The sequence below is a fragment of the Anoplopoma fimbria genome, chromosome 6, assembly GCF_027596085.1.
Source record: "Anoplopoma fimbria isolate UVic2021 breed Golden Eagle Sablefish chromosome 6, Afim_UVic_2022, whole genome shotgun sequence".
NCBI lineage: Eukaryota > Metazoa > Chordata > Actinopteri > Perciformes > Anoplopomatidae > Anoplopoma > Anoplopoma fimbria.
The window spans coordinates 21713874-21735669 of record NC_072454.1 but is presented as its reverse complement, the minus strand read 5'-3'; the positions used below and the strand labels follow the sequence as shown (position 1 = coordinate 21735669).

Below are 21796 nucleotides of genomic sequence, written 5' to 3'. Positions count from 1 at the left end.
TCAGTCCTGGAGTCCCTCAGGGATGTGTGCTCTCCCCACTGCTCTTCTCCCTCTACACCAAAGACTGAACTTCAGGAGACTCGTCTGTTAAGCTCCTGAAATTTACAGAGGACACAACGGTTATTGTCCTCATACTTGTTAAAAACTTCTCCCCTCTGGTAGACGCTACAGAACACTGTTCACCAAAACTACCAGACCAAGATCAGTTTCTTTCCACAGGCTGATGAACACCAGGCACAGTGTCAATAAATCTAAACAACCACTACCTGTCATTTACATTACATAGTACCTGTAAATTATATATTATATATATCTACAAATTAAATGATTATATAACTCCTGCACACTGTATACAACACTGTATACTGACATGTGTACACTGTATATAGACATACTGCATATAACCACCCCTACACACACTGTCAGTTTATTTATTTATTCAAACATAAAATCTCATTACATTTCAGGACTAAACAGTGCCTCTGTTTATGTCAAAGTGTTATTAAATTAAAGATAATAATAAGTTTGAATCATTAGTTTAAACTTCTTCAGTTTTTCCAGGACTCTGGGACTCGATGTGCAGTGAGAGGACGCCCCCGGCTGGATGAACAACACCAGAGTCTGTGTCTCAAATCTATAATTGTACACAGAATGTACTAAATACTGATCATATAGTAAACTCTCTAAGCAGCTGGTATACAAAAAAAAAATCAACTTTATCACTTTAGAGTAACTGTTAACAACATTTTGTGTTTGAAAGTCACAGAGCTCACTTAAAAGTAGATCAGAAACTACTTTTGTTTACTACATTTTTTTATTAATTTCTATCACAGCACCTCAATGCAAACGTAAGCGTCGGTAAACCTACACGGAAACTAGTAAAGCAACGCTCAGTCAGTCTCTTCATCAGTGAACACACTGAGTGTGTTCTATTTATAGTGACATAACTTTATTTATGTCAAGCTGAGAGATCCAGTTCAAAGTGTTGATGTGCAGCTTTCACACAGCATCTCATTTGTTTGTATAACATCAAACATTTATTAAATAAACTTTTCAGACTGTAAATTATCAATATTTCCATGATTTGCAGACATGCATAGATAAAAATCACAATACTGTATTTAGGTTTAACTTCTAACAGTTGTTCTGCTGTATAAGTATGTATAAACAGTGAAACAATACAATATTTATTGGTTATATAATAATATGTTGAGTGATTATCAACAAAAAAATGTATTTAATTTTAGATTCCTGGTCGCTGTATAATATAACCCTCAAACTTTTATTGTCACACATTGTAGACAGCATGGTGAAATTTAGTCGGTGCATTTAACCCATCCTAGATTAAGGAGCAGTGAGCAGTTACTGTAAAGTACCCGGTGAGGTTGGTGGTTCTGGTTGTTAAAGTGTAGCTTCACCTCCAGGTCTGAGCTTAGTCCACCCACTGCATAATTTTCCAAAAAACAGTTGGCAAAGGGCTGAAAGATGAAACCACGTCCACGCCGGTTACATTAGCTGTGCTGTGATTGTAATGCTACACAGAGGTTACCTAAAAAATTAAATCTGAAGACGCTGTAGTGAGAGAAGAGGAGGGGGTCTGATTAAAGGGCATTAACATTATTTTTTTTCATGACGATTAGTCCCAAACGGTCTCAAAATAGTTAAAATGTGTTCATATCTCATTTTCTTTGCACTACTCAGTGACTTTTTTTGCACAGACCACTCGGGTTAACACTTCCTATGATCGCCAGACTCTTATAAACATCAGACTTTAAGTTACTCAGTGTATATCTATCCAAACCGGCTGGGAGAGATCCTGCTGGCTAACAGGGGCCAAAACAAAGGAAGCAGCAACACAAAGAGAAATTGGGGAAGATGCTCTGGTGTTCAGAACAGGCCGAGGACCCGGAAACACCGCACACCTCAGCCCAGTATCCTGCTGGTCAATGTCCAGTCATTAGTGTTCTGGTCCGGTCCAATTATCTTGCAAAGCAGCCAACAGCCCACGAACAGTATGATCTGTGTGATTCATCTGCACACAGTTAGCACGTTACAGCGATTTTAAAGTCTTGACTCTCCACATGGTATGCAGAGGACTGGTTATGCTTGACACTCAGTTTTTTTAACACCTGTGCAAACAAACATGAGGAAAATTTTGACCCTTGGTCACTCTGGAGGATTTTTGGTATCCCAAAGATTGAAATTAACTGGTTTAGAGCACAACTGATTTTGCCGTCAGTGCGCGTAACGGATATGCATCTGGGTACCTGGCCAACTGACACATAACTGTCAACTAATACATAGCATTGGACTTTGAACGAGGAAGGGGGCCCACGAAATCCACAATTAAACTTGCTAATAGTTTGAATGTCACGTTTATTTTTTGATTAGTCTCAACTGACAGGTGTGGCAAGTCTTGATGGAAGTTGCCACGTCTCTCATAACAAAGGCCAAAAATGAAAACAGGATGTCTTGGCAACACTGCCAAAACTACGACGTGCTCCAGAGTCAACTGCTCGCAACCACTTTTGACCCACACTGGGGTGTGTAGTAACTAATGCCTTACCTATGGAGGCGCTGTTGATTTAGTTTTCTGTTATGTAATCTGTAATCAGAGTGTAGAACAAGTGTTCAGTAAAACAGACAAGTTAATACGCAGTGCTCTCCATCTGAGTTCACATTCACACATCATTTGTCCATCACAATAAATGACACACATTATATTCATAAGTGAACCCATCCCAAAGGAGAAACATGATATTCCTACAGGGGAGTCGGCTCCACATCTTTGCCTCAAAAGAGGTCAAAACATCCCCCCTCTAGTCCCGAGACTATTTTGCAGAAAAAAGAGATTTAAAGAGACACAACATGATCCTGTGACCCGACAACACTAAACTAGAGAAAATATGAGAAAACAACTCCTTGGAGTCCCTGGACCTGACGTCACCACACAGGAACCCACTACTACTACGTCACCCCGCCCACATCACCGTAGGGAAGGAGAGAACCTACAGCAAAGCGCTCCACATTACAAGATGAGTCAACAATGAAGGTCTTACCAACAAAACCTCATCGATCAACTATACTCACCGCTTAAATCTGAAATAGTTCGAGCCCTTAATTTGTTCTGGTCCGGCTCTGAGACCACAGCAAAATATGGAAGCACCCGTGAGGGATTAACTAAAGAAAGAAGTTTCATTTAACAAAGATTTAAATAGTTTAACAAATGTGAATTCTAACAAAGGATACGAGCAGGGAAACAAACTGTCAGGTTAACTAAGGTAGTGAAAAATAAAGAATACAGCAAATCAAATGTCCAACGTAGCACAAGGTGGTTCCAGGGGAAAAGGATGGGGCAGGGCAGAGCTTACAGACTGGAAGCAGAGGTCAGCTGACTCCAATTTGTTGATGGCCTCAAGCTCTAAGCAATCAGGAACCAGGAACCCAGAAAGACAGACAACACAACACACTACAGCAACACAAGACCCACCAGCCCTGGCAGAGGTCCTGTGGCCGTCACCCAGGGAGTCAAAAGCCCACCAGAAAATACCCACAGTTGTTCATGACATGTTATGATGTCGTCAAGTTAACAGGATGGGTCACATTCCTATTTATACCATTTCAAGCCCTTCAGCCTCTCACACTTAAACATTTACCAGGTGACGTAGGTTCAGTTCCTGAGGGTTCAGGGTCTAAGGCCTTAGGGGGACCCTGGGACTGGACCTCAGGCTGCAGTCCAATAGTCTGTTTAGCTCAGGAAGGTTCCTCATTGAGTGAAATGAGTCTGAAGGATCTAAGAGTCCTCCATGATAAGAGCTTTTTGAATCCTTTACATGCTGAGGAAAGGTGCTTCAATGCTTCCTTTCCTATCTCACTGGACCTTACCAAAGGAAAGGAAAGGAGAAAATGCTGAACATTTAGTTTAATTTATATGTATTTATTTACTTCAAACATGAAACAAATAACTAAATAAACAAAACATCTGCTGTCCTAGCCTCCATCTGCAGACAGCTGCTTTAATATGCTAAACCTGAATAACCCCGTTCCACCTGCAACCTCCAAACCTCCACCTACAGCCTCTGTCTGTTAGGGATTCAGTAGAAAAGGACCCACTAGCAGACACACAGCTCTTGGTTCAGAGTAGATTTAATTTAGTTCTCAAGCAACAATCCAAAGGGCAAAAACAGTCTCGTAGTCAATAGGCAGGCAGAGGTCAAACAATCCAAAAAGTCAGAGCAGAGTCCAAGGCAAAGGTATCCAAAACACAGAATCCAAACAGGGCAGGTCAAAATCAGGCAAAGGTCAAAAATCACAGGCAGACAGAATATAACAAGATTTACGGAACGCTGGAAAGGCTCAGGAATTAACTGGCACGATCTGGCAGAGACTCCAAGGCACACCGGACTTAAATACCCACAAACCAATCACCACAAACAGAAATCAGGTGTGCACACAAAATGGCGGGAAAACAAACAGAGACAGGGTGGAGTCAGGGCCACATGACTTTTCAAAACAAAAACAGAAAACACATGACAACACCACATGATCAAAGTGTAAACAAAAAGCACATGTTGCTGGAAAAACAAAAACTCAAACAGCACGGTTACTAACACTGTCAGTAAACTTCAGTTGCCACCTCCACCTGCAGATTGTGGCAGACAACTGCAACTCGAGCAGGAGTGCCTCTTAATAAATATATACGTTATAAATACAACTGTATGACATTATGCTGGCTATAACCTATATGTACTGGTATCTTTTTAAGTTATGATATTGACAACACTAAGGCTGATCAATAAAACCATCAATGATATGTCATAAAGATGTTCCATATTGTATCTAAAGGTTCTAGTTAACAACAGGAGCTGGTTCTGTAATAATCTATTATATTCTATAGTAAAAAAACATGTGACCTTCATCACTGAGGGGCTCATGATTATTTTAGATATTAGCATTATTTGTAGTAATAGTTTTGACTTGATGAACCTTTTTCACAGAAGACGTTTTGATTGTGTGAATAACAAAATGAGTGCTGGCTCACTGGGTCACTTGAACACAACACAGCCATGTTAATGTTCTCAGTAACTCCTGGTCTTTTCCTACTAAGATCAGACACTATGACCACTCAACATGTCTGCTGTGAAAAAGCTCTTTGGCTCTTTAGAAAGTGAATTAAGTAGATCATTAAAAAGAATCACCAGTCTCTAGTTTTACAACGAGCCATCAGGTCTGCAGATATGAATGTTAGTAGGTCATTAAAGGGTGCTTCCACTGAAATCCTTCATCACCTTAGGTTTGTATCTGCTCTCAATGCTCTTGTGTTGTGATTTTACTTCAACTCTTCTCTCCCTGACATGTCTGGTACTGCTGCGCCCTCAGGTGGTGGAGGTCTGCTACGACATCCTGGAGGAGGCCAGCTTCTTTAAATAGTGTTCATAATGAGGGAAACAAGGGAAAGTGACCTTTGTTGACTGATTGAAATGTCATTAATACAATAAGAGACTTCAGCAGGATTTCCTTTTAGCTCTATTTCTCTAAGATATCCAGTTTATAGATGATCTCTGTCATAACATCTGTATGAAGCTCAGGAAGTCACATTAACCTGTTGAGGGTAAAAGTTCACTGCTGGACCCCGACTGATCATAAAACAGGGCTTCTCTAAAAGACAACAAAGTCCACAATATTAGGTATAGTGGAGGGCCCACTCAGTTGTTTTGCTCAATATTAATCCACCATCACATACACAACACAACACTTTAAATCCATCGTTAGCATTATAAGAGTGTAAAGAATTCAAGTTAAGTTACTGTGGGCAACTTGTCTTGAATATGATTCATAAATATAAATGAATATCTGACTCCTCCATGATTATAGATTTAACTAGAAGGATGCTTGAGTTAGAATAATAAAGATTTCAGTCTTCATGCCACGTGCACGTTAAGAATTGGAGACACATTTATGGACTCTGCTGCTGTGTGATGACTACGAGTATTTAATGAACTCATAATTAAAATGAATAATATTAGGTTACATATAAACAGTGAACAAATAGAACATCAGTAGAAACGTGGATTACATTGAGACCCAGTGATGTAAATATATTCTGACATGTTACACACTTTGATGAGCATTTTAATCTGTAATAGACGTGAATATGTTTTACTGCTGATGTCTGTGTGCGCGCGCGTCCGTCAGTTAAAGCTACAAACGAGCCGTCTGTAATAAAGGAGCTCGTCATTTCTTCCTAGTCAGATGTGGACTTGATCTCAGGGCTTTAGCAGGCTGAGTGGATGAAACTTTACATTACAGAGGTGAGATGTGACTGTAAGAACGCTCGTAACAAAATGGCCGTCAAGGATTCCATCGTTGCTATGGTTTCATCTTCAGGTGCAGCATTTACAGAAGTTCATCATTTGAACGAAAACAAAACCTCAGACGGTCAAGAAAAGTTTGTTCACGAGTTTCAATCGACATTTTCTCAAAGATTATCTCCTCTACTGAAGACTTTTTGCTTCCCGACTAAACTAAAGACTCACAGAGACACAACTGACTTCCATCATGGAGAATGTGAGATTTGAACTCTTTAAAGTCTACCTTGTTTTCTCTGTGTTTTACCGTTGAGGCGTTCAGGGCCTCATAGTTCACTGATACTTTGTTAACAGACTCATGAACACTGAACCCACCCCGGGGTCACATGGAATAGATATTAATATTAATATTGAAGCAGAAATCATGATTAGTTCATTGTTATAAACAATGTAGAAAGTCATTAGTTTACTGTCAGAACTGGACTGAACCGGATCAATTCATCTAATCACTAAAAAAGACCAAACTACTCATAATAATGGCTGCCTTTCTGATATAAATGTTATCTTAATATATATATTATAACACAATTAATATCACAAATATGTATCAGCAGCTCCCAGCTGAGATACACAGTGATACTGTGAATTTAAGTGTAGTCATACTAGTCATAGTACTTCAACTATAGAGGCCTTTAATTCCCAGCAGATTTGTGACCTTATATATCCAAACAAAACTTATTGTTTGTGTTCATTGAATTGATTATTTTGTATGAATATGAAGCATTAAAACATAACAGATACTGATATTATAAGGGCCTTAAGGTGGGTTCTGCTTTATGACCTGACTTTGTCCTGAAGACGACCCCTGTGTCTCTTTTTATTTCACTGACGTGTTGCATATTCCTAAATTAATGTGTTTAATCAGCACAAATAAACTGAACACATTGATCAGAGTGTGTGCGGATCAGGAGTTAATAGAGGACCAGTAGCATGTTTTTATCTCCGGGCCCCCTGGCAGATTAATGTGTCCCTTTTACGGGGACATTTTAGGGAACAACAGAACTCCATGTGTTGACAGGACTAACAGGCTACATGGTTGTAAAACTAACGTCATATTTCAGGGGAAAATTTAAATTTTACTGCAGAACATTGTGTTATGAAGTTCACATTCTTCAGTGCTGTTTGTTGCGTTTCCTGTTCTTGTGAAGCCTCGTTCTAACATGTGAGTGTTTTGTAGCCGATCCACCTGCGAGACCACGACTACTGGAGACAAAGGAGAGTCAGTGCACGCCGGCCAGAGAGAGACAGGAAGCCTGCAGCCTGCAGACAGTGTCCATGCTGCAGGGACAACCAGGTCAGACATTTGACTTTCATATTCTGGATTTAAATAAAGTTTATCTTCCAGATTGTTCACAATGTGATCATTAAGAACCAGAGAATTATAAAGTTAACATGGCAGAACATATTGAATATTTAGGGACACAGTCTACTGTTAACTGTTAGTAATCTGGAGCTTGACGTCCTCTCGTGTGTTGCTCACCTTCCCCAGGTGTTGAATTCAACCCCAAACCAGCAGCACTCTGCTCCCACTGCCAACCGTCCCCAGAAGAGGAAGCGGACCTCCGCGGCTCGTCCTTCCAAACCTTCTGCTCAAACTCCAGAGGTGGTAAACAGTGTGTCTCCTCAGTCCTCCACTCCAGCTGATGACATGCCGTTGTCTTTGTCCCCAAGGCCTCTGTCCACCATCCCACCTGCTGAGCTGCCAGTGGTCTCCAACGTGGCCCCCGGCCCCCAGTCCTCCTCTGCTCCACTGCACCACGACGGCCCTCTGACGATCCTCAACCACTCTGTGGAAGAGTACCGGCAGATCTACCATCATGTGGTGGATGATATGCTGACGTATGTTTGACTCTTTCATTCAGAATATTATTATATTATTCAATAATTGCTACTTAAAAATATGTCACTGATTTATTTTCCAGATTAAAGCTTTTTAATTTAATGAATAATTATGATTTATTTCTGTTTCTTCCTCCTCTCACAGGTTCCAGACTGGCCGGGTTCGTCCGTACAGTTTGGAGCTGGGACGTCGTATAAAGCAGAAGCTGTGGGAGAGACTGGACCGTCCTCGTTTACGTCATCAGCTGATGAAGACGGACGTGTCCACATGGAAGTCTCATACGGGGTTGGAGTCCATCCTCCGCTTCACCATGTCGACACTTCTGGAGAACCAAAGCCGACGACACCTCCATCAAAAAGAGCTAAGAGATAGAGTTCAGATGAAAACATCTGAATAGCTCAATAAGATGAAATGTGATAATAGTATTTGTAGTTTAAGTTAAGAATGATAAGTTTAAGTTAAGTATTATTAAGTTAAGTATTTGTAGTTTAAGTTAAGTTCTTGTAGTATAAGTTAAGTATTTTAAGTTTAAGTTAAGTATTTTGAAGTTTAAAGTAAGTATTATTAGGTTAAGTATTTGTAGTTTAAGTTAAGTATTTGTAGTTTTAAGTATTTTAATTAAAAGTTTAAGTTAAGATTATTATTCATAGTTTAAGTTAAGTATTTCTATACTTTAAGTCTTCTTAATGAGTCACACAACTCAAATCAAAAGCAGGATTGATTCATAATTCTCCTTTTTGAATCAGTAAATGCAGCACACTCTTGTTCCATGCACACTCTTGTTCCATGCTCCACCTACAGCCTCCACCATCCACCTGAAAACATCCACCTTAAATGTACAGCCTCTGCCAACCTCCAACTAGGGCCTTTTTCAGTAAGCTGCAACCAGATCCACCTCTGCCTTTGCCAGCAACCTACAGACAGCACCTGCAGACAGCTCCAAACCTCCACCTACAGCCTCTGCCAGTAAACTGCAGGTGCCGCCTCCACCTGCAGATTGTGGTAGACAGCTGCAAGTCCAACCTCCACCTAAAGCCTTCGCCAGCAACCTGAAACCACCGCCTCCAACTACGGTTCAGGTTGCAGCCTTCTGACAGAATCGGCAGCTGCCGCCTCCACCTGCACATTCTGGTAGAAAGCTGCAACCAGAACCTCCGCCTACAGCCTCTGCCAGTAAACTGCAGGTGCTGCCTCCACCTGCAGATTCTGGCAGACAGCTGCATGCTGAACCTCCACCTACAACCTACAACCACAGCCTCTGCCAGCAATCTGCACATGCTGCCTCCACCTGCAGATTGTGGCAGACAGCTGCTACTCCAACCTCCACCTACAGCCTTCACCAGCAACCTGAAACCACCGCCTCCAACTACAGTTCAGGTTGCAGCCTTCTGACAGAATCGGTAGCTGCCGCCTCCATCTGCACATTTTGGTAGAAAGCTGCAACCAGAACCTCCGCCTACAGCCTCTGCCAGCAACCTAAAGCCAATGCCTCCACCTGTAGATTGCTGGCAGACAGCTGCAAACCAGATCTCCACCTACAGCCTCCGCCAGCAACCTGTAGTTGCCGCCTTCACCTGCAGACTTTGGGAGGCAGTTGTAACCTTAATCTCCACCTCCAGCCTCCACCAGCAACATGAAGCCACTGCCTCCAACTGCGGTTCAGGTTGAAGCCCTCTGCCAGACTCAAGAGCCACTGCCTCCACCTACACATTCTGGCAGACGGCTGCAGCTCGAACCTCAACCTCCAGCCTCCTCCATCCTTCCCCAGCAGTCTACAGCCCTGGCCTCCACCTGTTGGTTCTGTTAGACAACTCCAGACTCCTGCTCCACCTTCAGCCTCTTACAGTTCCAAACTGCATCCCTAACCAGCAACCCATCAGCCTCCGTCTACACCTTCAAATACTAACAGGTACCTAGGTCCTCTGTCATTAACCTCCACCTGAAGATTCTGACCACTGTAACCCAAACCTCCACCTACAACCTCCACCACCACCAGCATGTTGTGAGAGAAAGCTCCACCTACAACCTGTTCCAGATTCTTCAGATTCTTCCTGCAGTCTTCATCTCCACCTTCAGATACTAGCAGAAAGGTGCAGCTTGAACCTCCACCTCCAGATGTTTCCAGCTACCTGCACCTCCGCCTCACCTGCTGACTCTGACATCCGAGCTGTGTAACCTGCACGACATGTGACCAAAGACACAGAGGTGAGACACACATGATGTTAAATATCTTTGTGGTAGAACATGTTAGAATAATATCTGAGGTGTGAACTGTTTGAAGCTCTGATTCTCTTCTGAATGTAAATATTTTTAATAGAGCTTTGGTGCTGTATGATATATTCATACCAGACATGTTCTCTGTGGTTTTCTCCAGGCCCTGGTGGACTTCACAGACTTCCAGATCTACCGGGAGCTGATGGAGGGCGGCACAGTGGCTGAGTGATTAGCACTGCAGCCTCACAGAGACACCTCCACCTGTCTGTCTGTGTGGAGTTTGTATATTCTCCCTGTGTCTGCGTGGGTTTCCTCCTGGTGCTCAGGTTTCCTCCCACAATCCAAAGATATGCACTTCAGGCAGATTGGAAACTTTAAATTATCCAAAGGAAATCAAAACATTAATTAAAAGAAAAAAAATCCAAAGAAAATAATACAAATAGAAAAAAATAAAAAACGCACTCTAAATAAAATAAACAGTCAAATCAAAATTCACTGTGTCTGACTCTGAATATATATTTACATTATAAATACAACTGTATGACATTATTCTGGCTATAACCTAGAAGTACTGGTATCTTTTTAAGTTATGATATTAACAACACTAAGGCTGATCAATAAAACCATCAATGATATGTCATAAAGATGTTTTAAATTGTATCTAAAGGTTCTAGTTAACAACAGGAGCTGGTTCTGTAATAATCAATGATAGTCTTTAGAAAGTGAATTAAGTAGATCATTAAAAAGAATCACCAGTCTCTAGTTTTACATCGAGCCATCAGGTCTGCAGATATGAATGTTAGTAGGTCATTAAAGGGTTCTTCCACTGAAATCCTTCATCACGTTAGGTTTGTATCTGCTCTCAATCAGGACGTCCTGAAGGAGAGCAGCTTCTACAAATAGTGTTCATAATGAACTCTCTCGTTCACTCGTCCTCTCCTCCCGCCTTCATCTGCCTTAAAGTTATTAAATGAATTATGAATGAAGTTCCCTCCAAATGTTGCACTTTAAGTATGGACGTGGCACAGCAATCTGGAGACGCACAAATGGACTCTACTGTTGTAAGACAAGAAGTTAATGGACATTATGAGGCTGCATATAAACAGCAGCAGGGAACAAACAGAACATCAGTAGAAACAGGGATTACATTGAGGCCTAGTGATGTGACTGTATTGGTAATGACTCACTAATCCGACATGTTACACACTGAATCATAGCATCACACAGCAGCACGATCGATAGGTGCGTCTTCGAATTGAAAGAGATACTGTGCACATTTTATGCACGTAGCACAGCACCGGTTACTTCTTTAATGATTTAAGCTCCTCACATCAGGATCAGTGAGGATCCAACTGTAAGTGACCTTCAGTGCTTTCTACATGATGTCACACAGATTCCAAGTGTAAAAAATATTTTTATTTTAAAACACAGCATGCTGTATTTATTTGGCGAGACGCCGCTTTTCAATTATCTGTAGAACCCACCCCAACTCACCACAGTCCGTTTAGCTGGTGGGTCTTTTCTTGCAGTAGTCCAGTGAAGTTTCCTGATGTATAATCCCCAAAGTTTGGTTCCGATCCTTTGCTATACAATGGCCAGGAGCTCCATTCTCTCCCTTACGTCACTTCTACATTGCCCCATTTTATACAAGTGGGGAAAATACAAATAATAGTAACAATAATTCATAGCCATGTTAACATTAGAGGCCACTGATAACATTTAGTACAACACTTTCAATATACAATGGAAAGTAAACATGAACTTGTTCCCCATTCACAACTGTTGACATCAAGATAGACTTGGGCCATCATTACATAGTATATATACAATACACAGTATACACTGTGTATAGTGTAAATACAGTGGTGTGGAAAGTATTCAGACCCCTTTAAATTTTTCACTCTTTGTTTCATTGCAGCCATTTGCTAAAATCGAAAAAGTTCATTTTTTTCGCATTAATGTACACTCAGCAACCCATCTTGACAGAAAAAAACAGAAATGTAGAAATTTTTGCAAATTTATTAAAAAAGAAAAACTGAAATATCACATGGTCATAAGTATTCAGACCCTTATACAGTGTGTATAGTATATATACATACAGTATACAGTGTGTATAGTTTATATACAGTATACAGTGTGCATAGTATATATACATACAGTATAGTGTGTATAGTTTATGTACATAGTGTACATACAGTATAGTGTGTATAGTTTATATACACTATAGTGTGTATAGTATATATACATACAGTATACAGTGTGTATAGTATATATACAGTGTGTATAGTATATAGACATACAGTATACAGTGTGTATAGTATATATACATAGTGTGTATAGTATATGTACATACAGTATAGATACAGTATACAGTGTGTATAGTATATGTACATACAGTATAGATACAGTATACAGTGTGTGTGTATATATATATACATACAGTGTATAGTATTTATACATATAGTGTTTAGTTCTTTACTTTGCCTCGAAAACAAATAAATACCAAATGTTTTAAAACATCTTATGTCTATAAAATAAAGAATAGTAGCCATGTGTTCTCCATAACGTTTAATAACCATATTTTGTACAAAAATGCAACAGAAAAATAGAATTTCATTTAGCAGGTTATAAAGAGCATATATAAACACAGAGTGTAGCACCGGGTGCTGTAGACCACTATTCTATGCTGTAGATGTGGAAAAGTGCTGAACTGACTCTGTTGGAGAAAAGACCCCTCAATGCACCCTAAGGACACGTTTCATACATGGAGTGTTTCAGTCATTCCCTTTGTATACGCACACACATGCTCGTGGATCAACACACTACCAACACAAACCTGTGTGTGCGCGCTTTTGCAGAATAAACACACTTACAGTATCATGTTTAGATATTCTTCTTTGCATATCTCAGAGTTTGGTGATGGTTTGTGAACACAAATCCTGCACTACACAACATGAATTAAAGGAGGATGAATGTATCACCGGGTACACTGAAGTTAACTCTAAGTCAGAGACTCTAGAGCTGTGATCAAGTTCACCTAAATACTCGCTACTTAAAGGCTATATAAGGCTACACATTATGGCACTATGGCACCTCACAGAACACCAGCAAACTGATCATTTACTGAAGAACCCATCCTGTGTGGAGTATAAACATGAAGGCACGTTGTATCATGTGCATTTTCCAAATGATGGCAAACTGATTAAAAATCAAACATCAGGTCTCTCAACGACCCTCCTCAAAGACGACACAGCCTTTAACGTTTAGCTCTAACTGATGGATAGGAAAAAAAATATATATATATCTGAAAAAAAAAAAAAAAAAAAAAAAAAAAAAGTACAGATTTTTCTTTGAAGACATTTTCTGGATGGATAATTTACAATAACTCGTGATATTTTTGCATCGGTGCAAATGAAGACGGACACTGGCTTAACTGAAGGCAGGTCATGATGCTGTAGTTTGTCATTCACGGAGAACAATTCAAAATGAGATCCCTTTAAATTCTGACCCAGTCCTGCAACATTTAGCTCATTTACTGCTCACTCGTTCAAAAAAGGTCTCAGCATCAAAATGAAATAAACAAACATTTTTGCCAAACCTCCAATCATGTGACAACCTTCCTCTAAAGCTACAATATGCATCTTATAATGAGCTAACACAAGTTTGGAGGCTGTAGCTCATAGCTGTAGTCATCCGCTCAGTCACATGGTCCTCTGAACCTGAATGCTGTCTCTGTATGTGACATCTTTATGGCAATGCTTATGTATATTAAGCAGGACTCAACAAAGTGTTGTGTAATTATAGATTCAGAATGTGTCTGCGACAGAGTCCAACAAATAAAGTTGTTTTATAGGTCAGTCAATTGAAAACCAAACGTAGCACAGAGCCGAATTTACCAACTTCAAAACTTGTTCCAAACCACCGTGAAGTAAGGAGGTGGGAAAACTGGATAAAACCCACGTGTAATTTTAGATCATGATAATGACATATATCATTTTACAGTCATTTTTGTGGAAAACCTGTCCGGAAACCGTTATGGATACTATAACCAGAAATGATTGTCTGTTTTTGGCACACAAAAAAAAAAATATGCCGAAAAATACCTGACAACTTGAGGTACTTCATCATAATTTGGGGCTGAAGAACTACAATGCCCTACATGCCCTACTACAACCTGAGATATTAAACAGATAACAGTTACAGTTAATTAATAGTAGGGTTTATAGCTGATATATCAGTTTCTGCGTATGAGCCAGAATCAAAACAAACCGTTTGAGCTGGTTTACATTACATAGTTACCACTCTAAGACGGTCAAATTTAACAACAGCCCCTTCAGGACTCAAAGAACCGTTGAGCAAAGCTAAAAGAACCATTTGAGTATAAAAAACATGGACATCAGTGCTGCTTCCTGGAAGGAGAACATTTCAAGGCTCGTCAACATGAGCAACTGTCCAAACGTAAACTGTCAAAATGAGGAGGAGGAGGAGGAGGAGGAGCAGAGCCTCGCTAAAAACGTACTTTGATTCAGACCAGAAGTTGCATAATGTAGCTTTACATTTTAGAAAGTGTCAAAATATGTACTCATATCTTTCATTTCTGTCCAGGCCTGTCACACACACACACTGGTGTTAGTGAAACAGACCAAACCCCTGAGCACCAAAGGTGAACATTGTCATCAGAGACCGCTGCAGAGTTTACTGCAGATATTAAAGACATTCTTGTGGATTACCTAAGAGACTCTGTCTCCACAGCCGTGTGTCCATCTGTGTTGTCATGAACCACTGCAGCGCTAACGCGGCCGCGCTCGAAGGTGTCGGGACCGCAGCTATCACACGGGTCCTCCATTGGCCCCGCCCCCTCCTCCACTGTCTCTTCCTCTGTCTCTGAAAGGCTGCGCTGATCCCACAGCTCCTGGCCGTCGCACACTTCGATCCCGGAGTCCCCGGTGAAGCGCCGGTACCTGCCCGGCGTCGAATCCTTGTTGGGGTTGTGAGCTCCGTGGAGGTGGGTCTGCACGTCCTCCGGAGAGGCTGGGGGTGACGCGTCGGCTTCACCAGGGACAGAGATGGCCAAGGGGAGGCATGGTGATTCCTCAGGTGGGTCTGTGAGTGGGGATGACTGTAGAGGGGTGTAGGGAGGAGGAGGCGTGACGGGGCGGTCCACTACCTCCTCATAGGCTGGCAGCAGGTAGGTGGGCAGGAACCCTGGAGAGTGACACAATACAGAGAAGTCATGTCAGGATCACATGTCAGAGTCCTAAAGTCCCCCCTAAAGCCTTAAAACCTGAACCCTCATGGACTTAACTGACGTCACCTGGTAAATGGTGTGTGAGAGGTTGCAAGGGCTTGAAGTGACACACTGTGCTCTAGCACGTCACGTCATGGTATGCACAACTGTGGGTATTTATTTTATGTTTTTTGCTCCCTGATTTGAACGTCTTCCAGGCTCTTGCCTCACAAGTTTAGAGGTAATTGTCAAATATCTTTTTACTAGTTTTTGTCAAAGCTTCTATAACAAAATTAAAAAAAAAGGTTTGATGGGTAAACCAGGTGTATACTATAGTCTATGCTTGCATTTCTCTGATTTAATGTGTTTTTATGAACCATATTGAATCCTTAATGTCAATATTTTTGTATGAAATGTATATGTCAGCATTAACATCCAATTTGCCGAGTGTAAGCTCTGTATTTACAGTTTTTCTACTCAACATTTATCAGGATGACAAAGAACCAAATGAAACATTAAAATTAAACAGGCCCTATTATGCTATTTTCCGGGTGCATATTTTTTATCTCAAGTTTCAGTTACAACATGTTTACATGTGTTAATGCTCATAATCCTCCTTGTTTTTCTTATCCTATCCCTCTTCTCACCCTCTCTCTGAAACACTCCGTTGTAGCGCTTGCTCCTCCCTCCAGAAAGCAAAGTCTGCTCTGATTGGTCAGCTAGCCCGCTCTGTTGTGATTGGTCAACGTTTCACATTTCAAAAAACTCTTCCTCCGGAGCTTCAGCTCCGTCTCTCTCTCTTTTGTTGTTTGAGGGTGGGCCAAACTAGCCGGGGAGTTTTACGTCACTTCTGTAACATTGTGACCTCATAAAGTTACGGAAGTGAAGGAGAGAATTAAATGGAGCCGTTTCAGGCAGCTCAGGAGCTTATGAGGGGGAGGGTAACTCCTTTTAGGCGCAGACTTCAGATTTTACACTCTACGGACCTTTGACATGTAAAAAAATATATATAAACACACTAAAGAAGAGGGAAAAAGTGGAAAAGCATAATAGGGCCACTTTAAGTGAAAAAGGGGGTCAACTATCACTAACTCTACAGTTCCTCTTAGTTCTTTGTCGCTTTTTGGCAGGAATTTTGTACTTAAGACTGTAACTTTGGAAGATACCCACTTGATTTGTTTTACTCAAACTGCTAAAGCCTCATCATATCTTCAGCTGAACTTCAGAATGTATTTCAACACACATCAAGTACTAAGAACCAATAAAGTTTTAACTACACATACTGGATATTTGAGCATTGTTATAGAAAAGTACAAGTAAATGTGAACCTATGTTCAGTCTTGTGTGTTGTACATGTACTTGTTTGTGAGTGAAAAGTTGTATGAGGAGCAGGATCTTATACAATGTGTCATGGAGGTAGAGACTAGCTATGTGTGGAATGTGCAGAGGCAGCGGCGTGCCAGACTCTCACTGAGGTAGAGGGGGAGCTGGGAGTTGTTGTGAGCCTCTCGGTACGCGATGAGGTTGATCTCATTCTGCCGGCGTTGCTGCTGGAAGCGCTGCTTGGAGCGCCAGTGCTGACAAATGCAGCAACACGTCAGGATGATGATCAGAGTCCACACCAGCCAGAACCCTGCAGGGAGCCCACAGTGCAGAACACACTTAATACAAATCTAGACAAATGGTGCAAAGAACAAAGACAAAGTATTTTTTAACAGTCAAAATCTCAGCTTCAGTACTGACAAAAGAGTATGAACACGTTTTTCCTTTACTTAATTCTTTTCATTGAAAAAACAAGACCAATATCTCGTTTTTACTATAACGTGCCAACTTTCAGTGATTGTTTTTGACATTGTGTCACTGCTGAATAAGTATCGAGATCTGACAGCGTGTCTTTGTTCAGACCTGCCATCAACATGCGTCTTGGATGATCGGATCATACTTGTGATCGGATCACTAAAAATGCATGATAATGGTCTGAAGAGGGCCTTGGTTACTATTAACGCCCCTTCACCGGTTTAACCCCTTCAAGTTCTTCTTCAATTTTTGGCTAATGGTTGGCTTTGATGTATCAAAAATGTCAGACATTGCTCTGAAGGGCTGGGAGTCTTTAAGTTACAGAAGCACCAACATGCAATTTTAAGGAGAAACAGCCGGGCAGCTGAACAGCAAAACAAGTGCTGAGTGTAAGTGATAGATTAGTCACATGACCCGGCTCCACTCGCTTAACTGGTACCACTCCTGATCTTTTTCCAAACATCCACTCCTCATTCTGTGTCTTCTCTCAGATTTCTTCTTGTGTCGTGTTTGTTAAGGTTAAGTAAAAATATAGAAAATGCACATAGTATGAGCTGTGCAGATTGATTTATTGACACATTACAAAACCATTGAAACACTCAGAGTGGATAAAGGGGAGGTTGGTTACTCACACCACAGTTCATAGTAGTAGCTGCAGCACTGGGTCTCTCCACAGCAGTGACCTGACTCACAGAAGTAGCTCTGGTTGTTTACTCCCTGGCACACCAGCCTGTCCTGTAAACACACGCACACACACACACACACACACACACACACACACACACCGCTCTGTCACACACACTGGGTCGAACTGAAACAACACACAGCATCCTGACAGAGTCATAGAACTTTACTTGCCATTACACTTTCTTGCATGGCAAGCACATTATAAATATTTCCCTTATTACATTTTATAATAAATATTAACATACACTCACAAAGTGCTTACTTTGTAATGTACTTCTGAGCAAGATTTTTATTCAAACACCATTGCTGTAGGTAGGGCTGTCATGGTGGGAGATTGTCATGGTACAATTACCATCTCAGAAAATATTGTGATTTACCCTTCAAGTATTATAATTATTATTATCACTATATGTTAAAATTAACAATGAGAACAGAATTATAATAATAACCACAATTATAAACCTGATTATATATTATTGTATACTAAAACATAGTTTACATGTTAGCAGCACTATAGAAGGTAACATTAACTACTAAATGAACAATAACATCAGCTGGGAGCTACTTAAATAATGTCCTATGATTATTAACCATTGACAGACTGTAGGTGTGTGACAGTACACCCAGACTGCTCCTGTTTTTATCTTTCCCTCACACACACACACACACACACTTGTGTCAGTTTCTCCAGTTCTCCAGTTTCTATATCGTAGAAAAGCAAATGTTGACAGTTTGATATGATAACCGTAACTTCTATTACCGTGAGACTCTTGTATCATTGCAACCCTAGTTGTAGAACATTTACAGCATTGAAAACAAGCTTCCCTGTGATGCATAAATAAATCATGTTGTCCCCAACTTAAATGATTAACTAAATAGTTTTGGATTAATTTCCTGTAGATCGACTGATAAACTAACTGTTTGACCTCTAACCTTTATGTCTCTGTTTTAAATGTTGTTGCTTCTTCCGCCGAAGTGAACAAACTTGAGCTCAGCTGCCCAGAAATCCTGTCTGGATCAAACTGGGCAGAGCCTCTGGAACCAGATATCACATTGCCTGAGTAAACACTTCTGCATCACTCCTCAGACCCAAATGGAACTGGCTGGAACACAGGCAGCCACTACTGTGGATACTCTCCAACATTAAACTACCATTTCTATCTGAGGCAGTAGTAATACTCCCCAAGCAAAGACTAATTATATGCAACGCAGTACAGCTAACCAGCACATATTAGATTACATTCCTATGTGTCCCTTTAGTTAATCACTGTTTAATTTGATTTTGTAGTTAGTGCTTGCAGACCTTGTCCCATTTCACAGTCTATGAAACTCCAGATGTTTATTGCAATACTGGTTTCACACCTCTCAGATTGTGTGAGCTGATTATGAATGTCAGCCATATTGCCATTGCATAAATATTCACAATGGCTCACATGCTGTATTTTGATATCTGTAACCACGTTTAGCTAGTTAGTGTCCCTAGGGTTGAGATGTCCTTAAAGAGCTCCTCAGTATTTGTGGCCATGTTAGCTCTATCCCTAACAACATTGATTTTTCATTCATATCTATAACCTTGATTCGGGAGCGTCATACAGCGTCACAGTGTACGACAGTCCTTCCTGTTTCAGCAGTAAGGTTATGATTCTTACTGCTAATCCTTCTTATTACACAGTGTGGCGTTAACACGGAAATAAAAATTTTAAAAAAGAGTGTAATGCCAGACCCTGCTAACTTTACCAGAGTTAGCTTCTAATGTACTATTTCAAACAGCACTACTAGTTAAGTTTAGTAACACTAACTACCCTTGTTTGTAACCGAAAGAAACTGGCCTCCAAGCAGGGACTTTTTTAAATTGTATATATCCACCTACAAGCTTGTAACTAGCAACCAAGGAATGAAAGAAAGATAACTTGGTCAGTCAAACTCGGGCTAATAAGGTTTAGCCTTCAGGCTAACTAAGCTAACGTTAGCTGTTCAAAAAACGTCGACTAAGTCAGCCTTTACCTCTGCGACTGTGGCCTCCGTGGCTGCATTTTCTTGTCCAGCGATGAACTTAAGTGACCCCATTGCCATAAAATATTAGATACTAGTATATCTTAAACACTATACTGTATAGTAACAGTTGCATTGTTCACAAATAGTCAGTCTCGGTGGCTAACCGAAACAAAACAAGTCCGGCTAAGCCTCAACAATCAGACTGCTCTCGCTCTCAGCCATTGGTCCATTCTTCGACGTAGCCGGTTTCTATGGACGGCGATTGGCTGTTTCTGTTGTCACTCTGAAACGGTGCTTTGACTGGCGCGTCATCTGTCACCAGGCAGGCGGGGGCAATTTAACCTCAGCACCAGCATTCAACAGTCTTTTCAAATACGGAAGTGTTGCATTCAAGTTGCATAAGGAAAGAAATATTTGCCCTGTTTTTCTGATGAACAAGGTAATCATCTCAGTAAGTCTGAGAAAAGTTTGCATGGGGTAAAATCTGCTGTGTTAATCTGAATTAACGATACACCCCAAAGTCCTGCAAGAATACTTCTGGTACTTTGAGTAGTTTATATTTTGATGCAAATGGTTAAAGATTTTGACTTAAATGTTCAGTGTGTACTACGTGAAGAAGCACCGCTCCTGAAGAATATATAAGAGCTTGTCCTAAGGTATCAAAAACACGTTTTTTCCCCAGACTATTGTACACTAAAGAAGACTTATATTATAATATTATGCTCCTTTTCTACAAATAGATCCCACTAAATGCTACACACTGCTCCTTTAAGCAAGACCTTGAATGCAGGACTTTTACTTGAAACAGAGTGTTTCTATATTGTGCTATTTCTGTACTTAAGAAAAATATCTGAGTAGTTCTTCCACCACTGCATTTTACTTCAGAGGTCGATTTCATGGAAACAAACATGTCTTACCTGTTTAGTTGAATCCAGCATTTGAGATGCTTATAAATGACATGAGTGCAACTGAAGCTGAGTCACCACTTAGCCAGCATGAATGCATTTCAGATGCATTCATGCATCTTATCCGTGAATCGGTTTAACTGATCCCGTAGAAACATTGCAATGTCCAGCAGATCAGAATGGGCTCTACATCTGGACAATCAGTCCTGAGGTGCCCGTACAACGTCTTAGAAATAATAATATCATACCATTTAAAGACAGAAGTCTCCTATTCTCTCAAACCCCCAAAACAATATAAACATGGATTAAACTAAACATTACATTACATTACATTACATTACATTACAGTCATTTAGCAGACGCTTTTATCCAAAGCGACTTACAATCAGTAGTATATTACATATCATCAGTAGTATATTACATATCAAACAGGCAGGACATGTTTTCATTTAATCAAGTTCTCAAGTAAACAAGCCTCTCTTGTGAGTTTTAGGTATCTAGTTATCCAGAAAAACAAGACCATATTTTTTAAACTTTTTTTAGAATAATAATTTTGTTGCAGGAAAACAGAGAAAATATGAATGATTGCATTACAAGCTACCTTAGCTCAAGATTACTATCTCAGGATTATGAGATGAAACTATTAAATGAAAAACAAAAATCTTTTTTTAAATTAACGAGATTATGAGAAAACAAATTCTGAGCTGGTGAAAATAACACAACTATTTTATAATCCTCACATGTGGCTAACCTGTGTAATGGC

General features: G+C 40.4%; 1 protein-coding gene across 1 annotated transcript; it reads right to left on the bottom strand.

Annotated features, from left to right (window-relative positions):
- Positions 1 to 13740: 13740 nt before the first annotated feature.
- wbp1la (WW domain binding protein 1-like a) lies at positions 13741 to 20310 on the bottom strand. The gene is made up of 4 exons (XM_054600221.1): positions 20138 to 20310; positions 18079 to 18181; positions 17121 to 17282; positions 13741 to 15627 (listed from the first exon to the last, which is right to left on the bottom strand). Exons 1-4 carry the CDS (start codon positions 20204 to 20206, stop codon positions 15149 to 15151), a joined length of 813 nt encoding a protein of 270 aa, XP_054456196.1. The 5' UTR covers positions 20207 to 20310; the 3' UTR covers positions 13741 to 15148.
- Positions 20311 to 21796: the final 1486 nt, after the last annotated feature.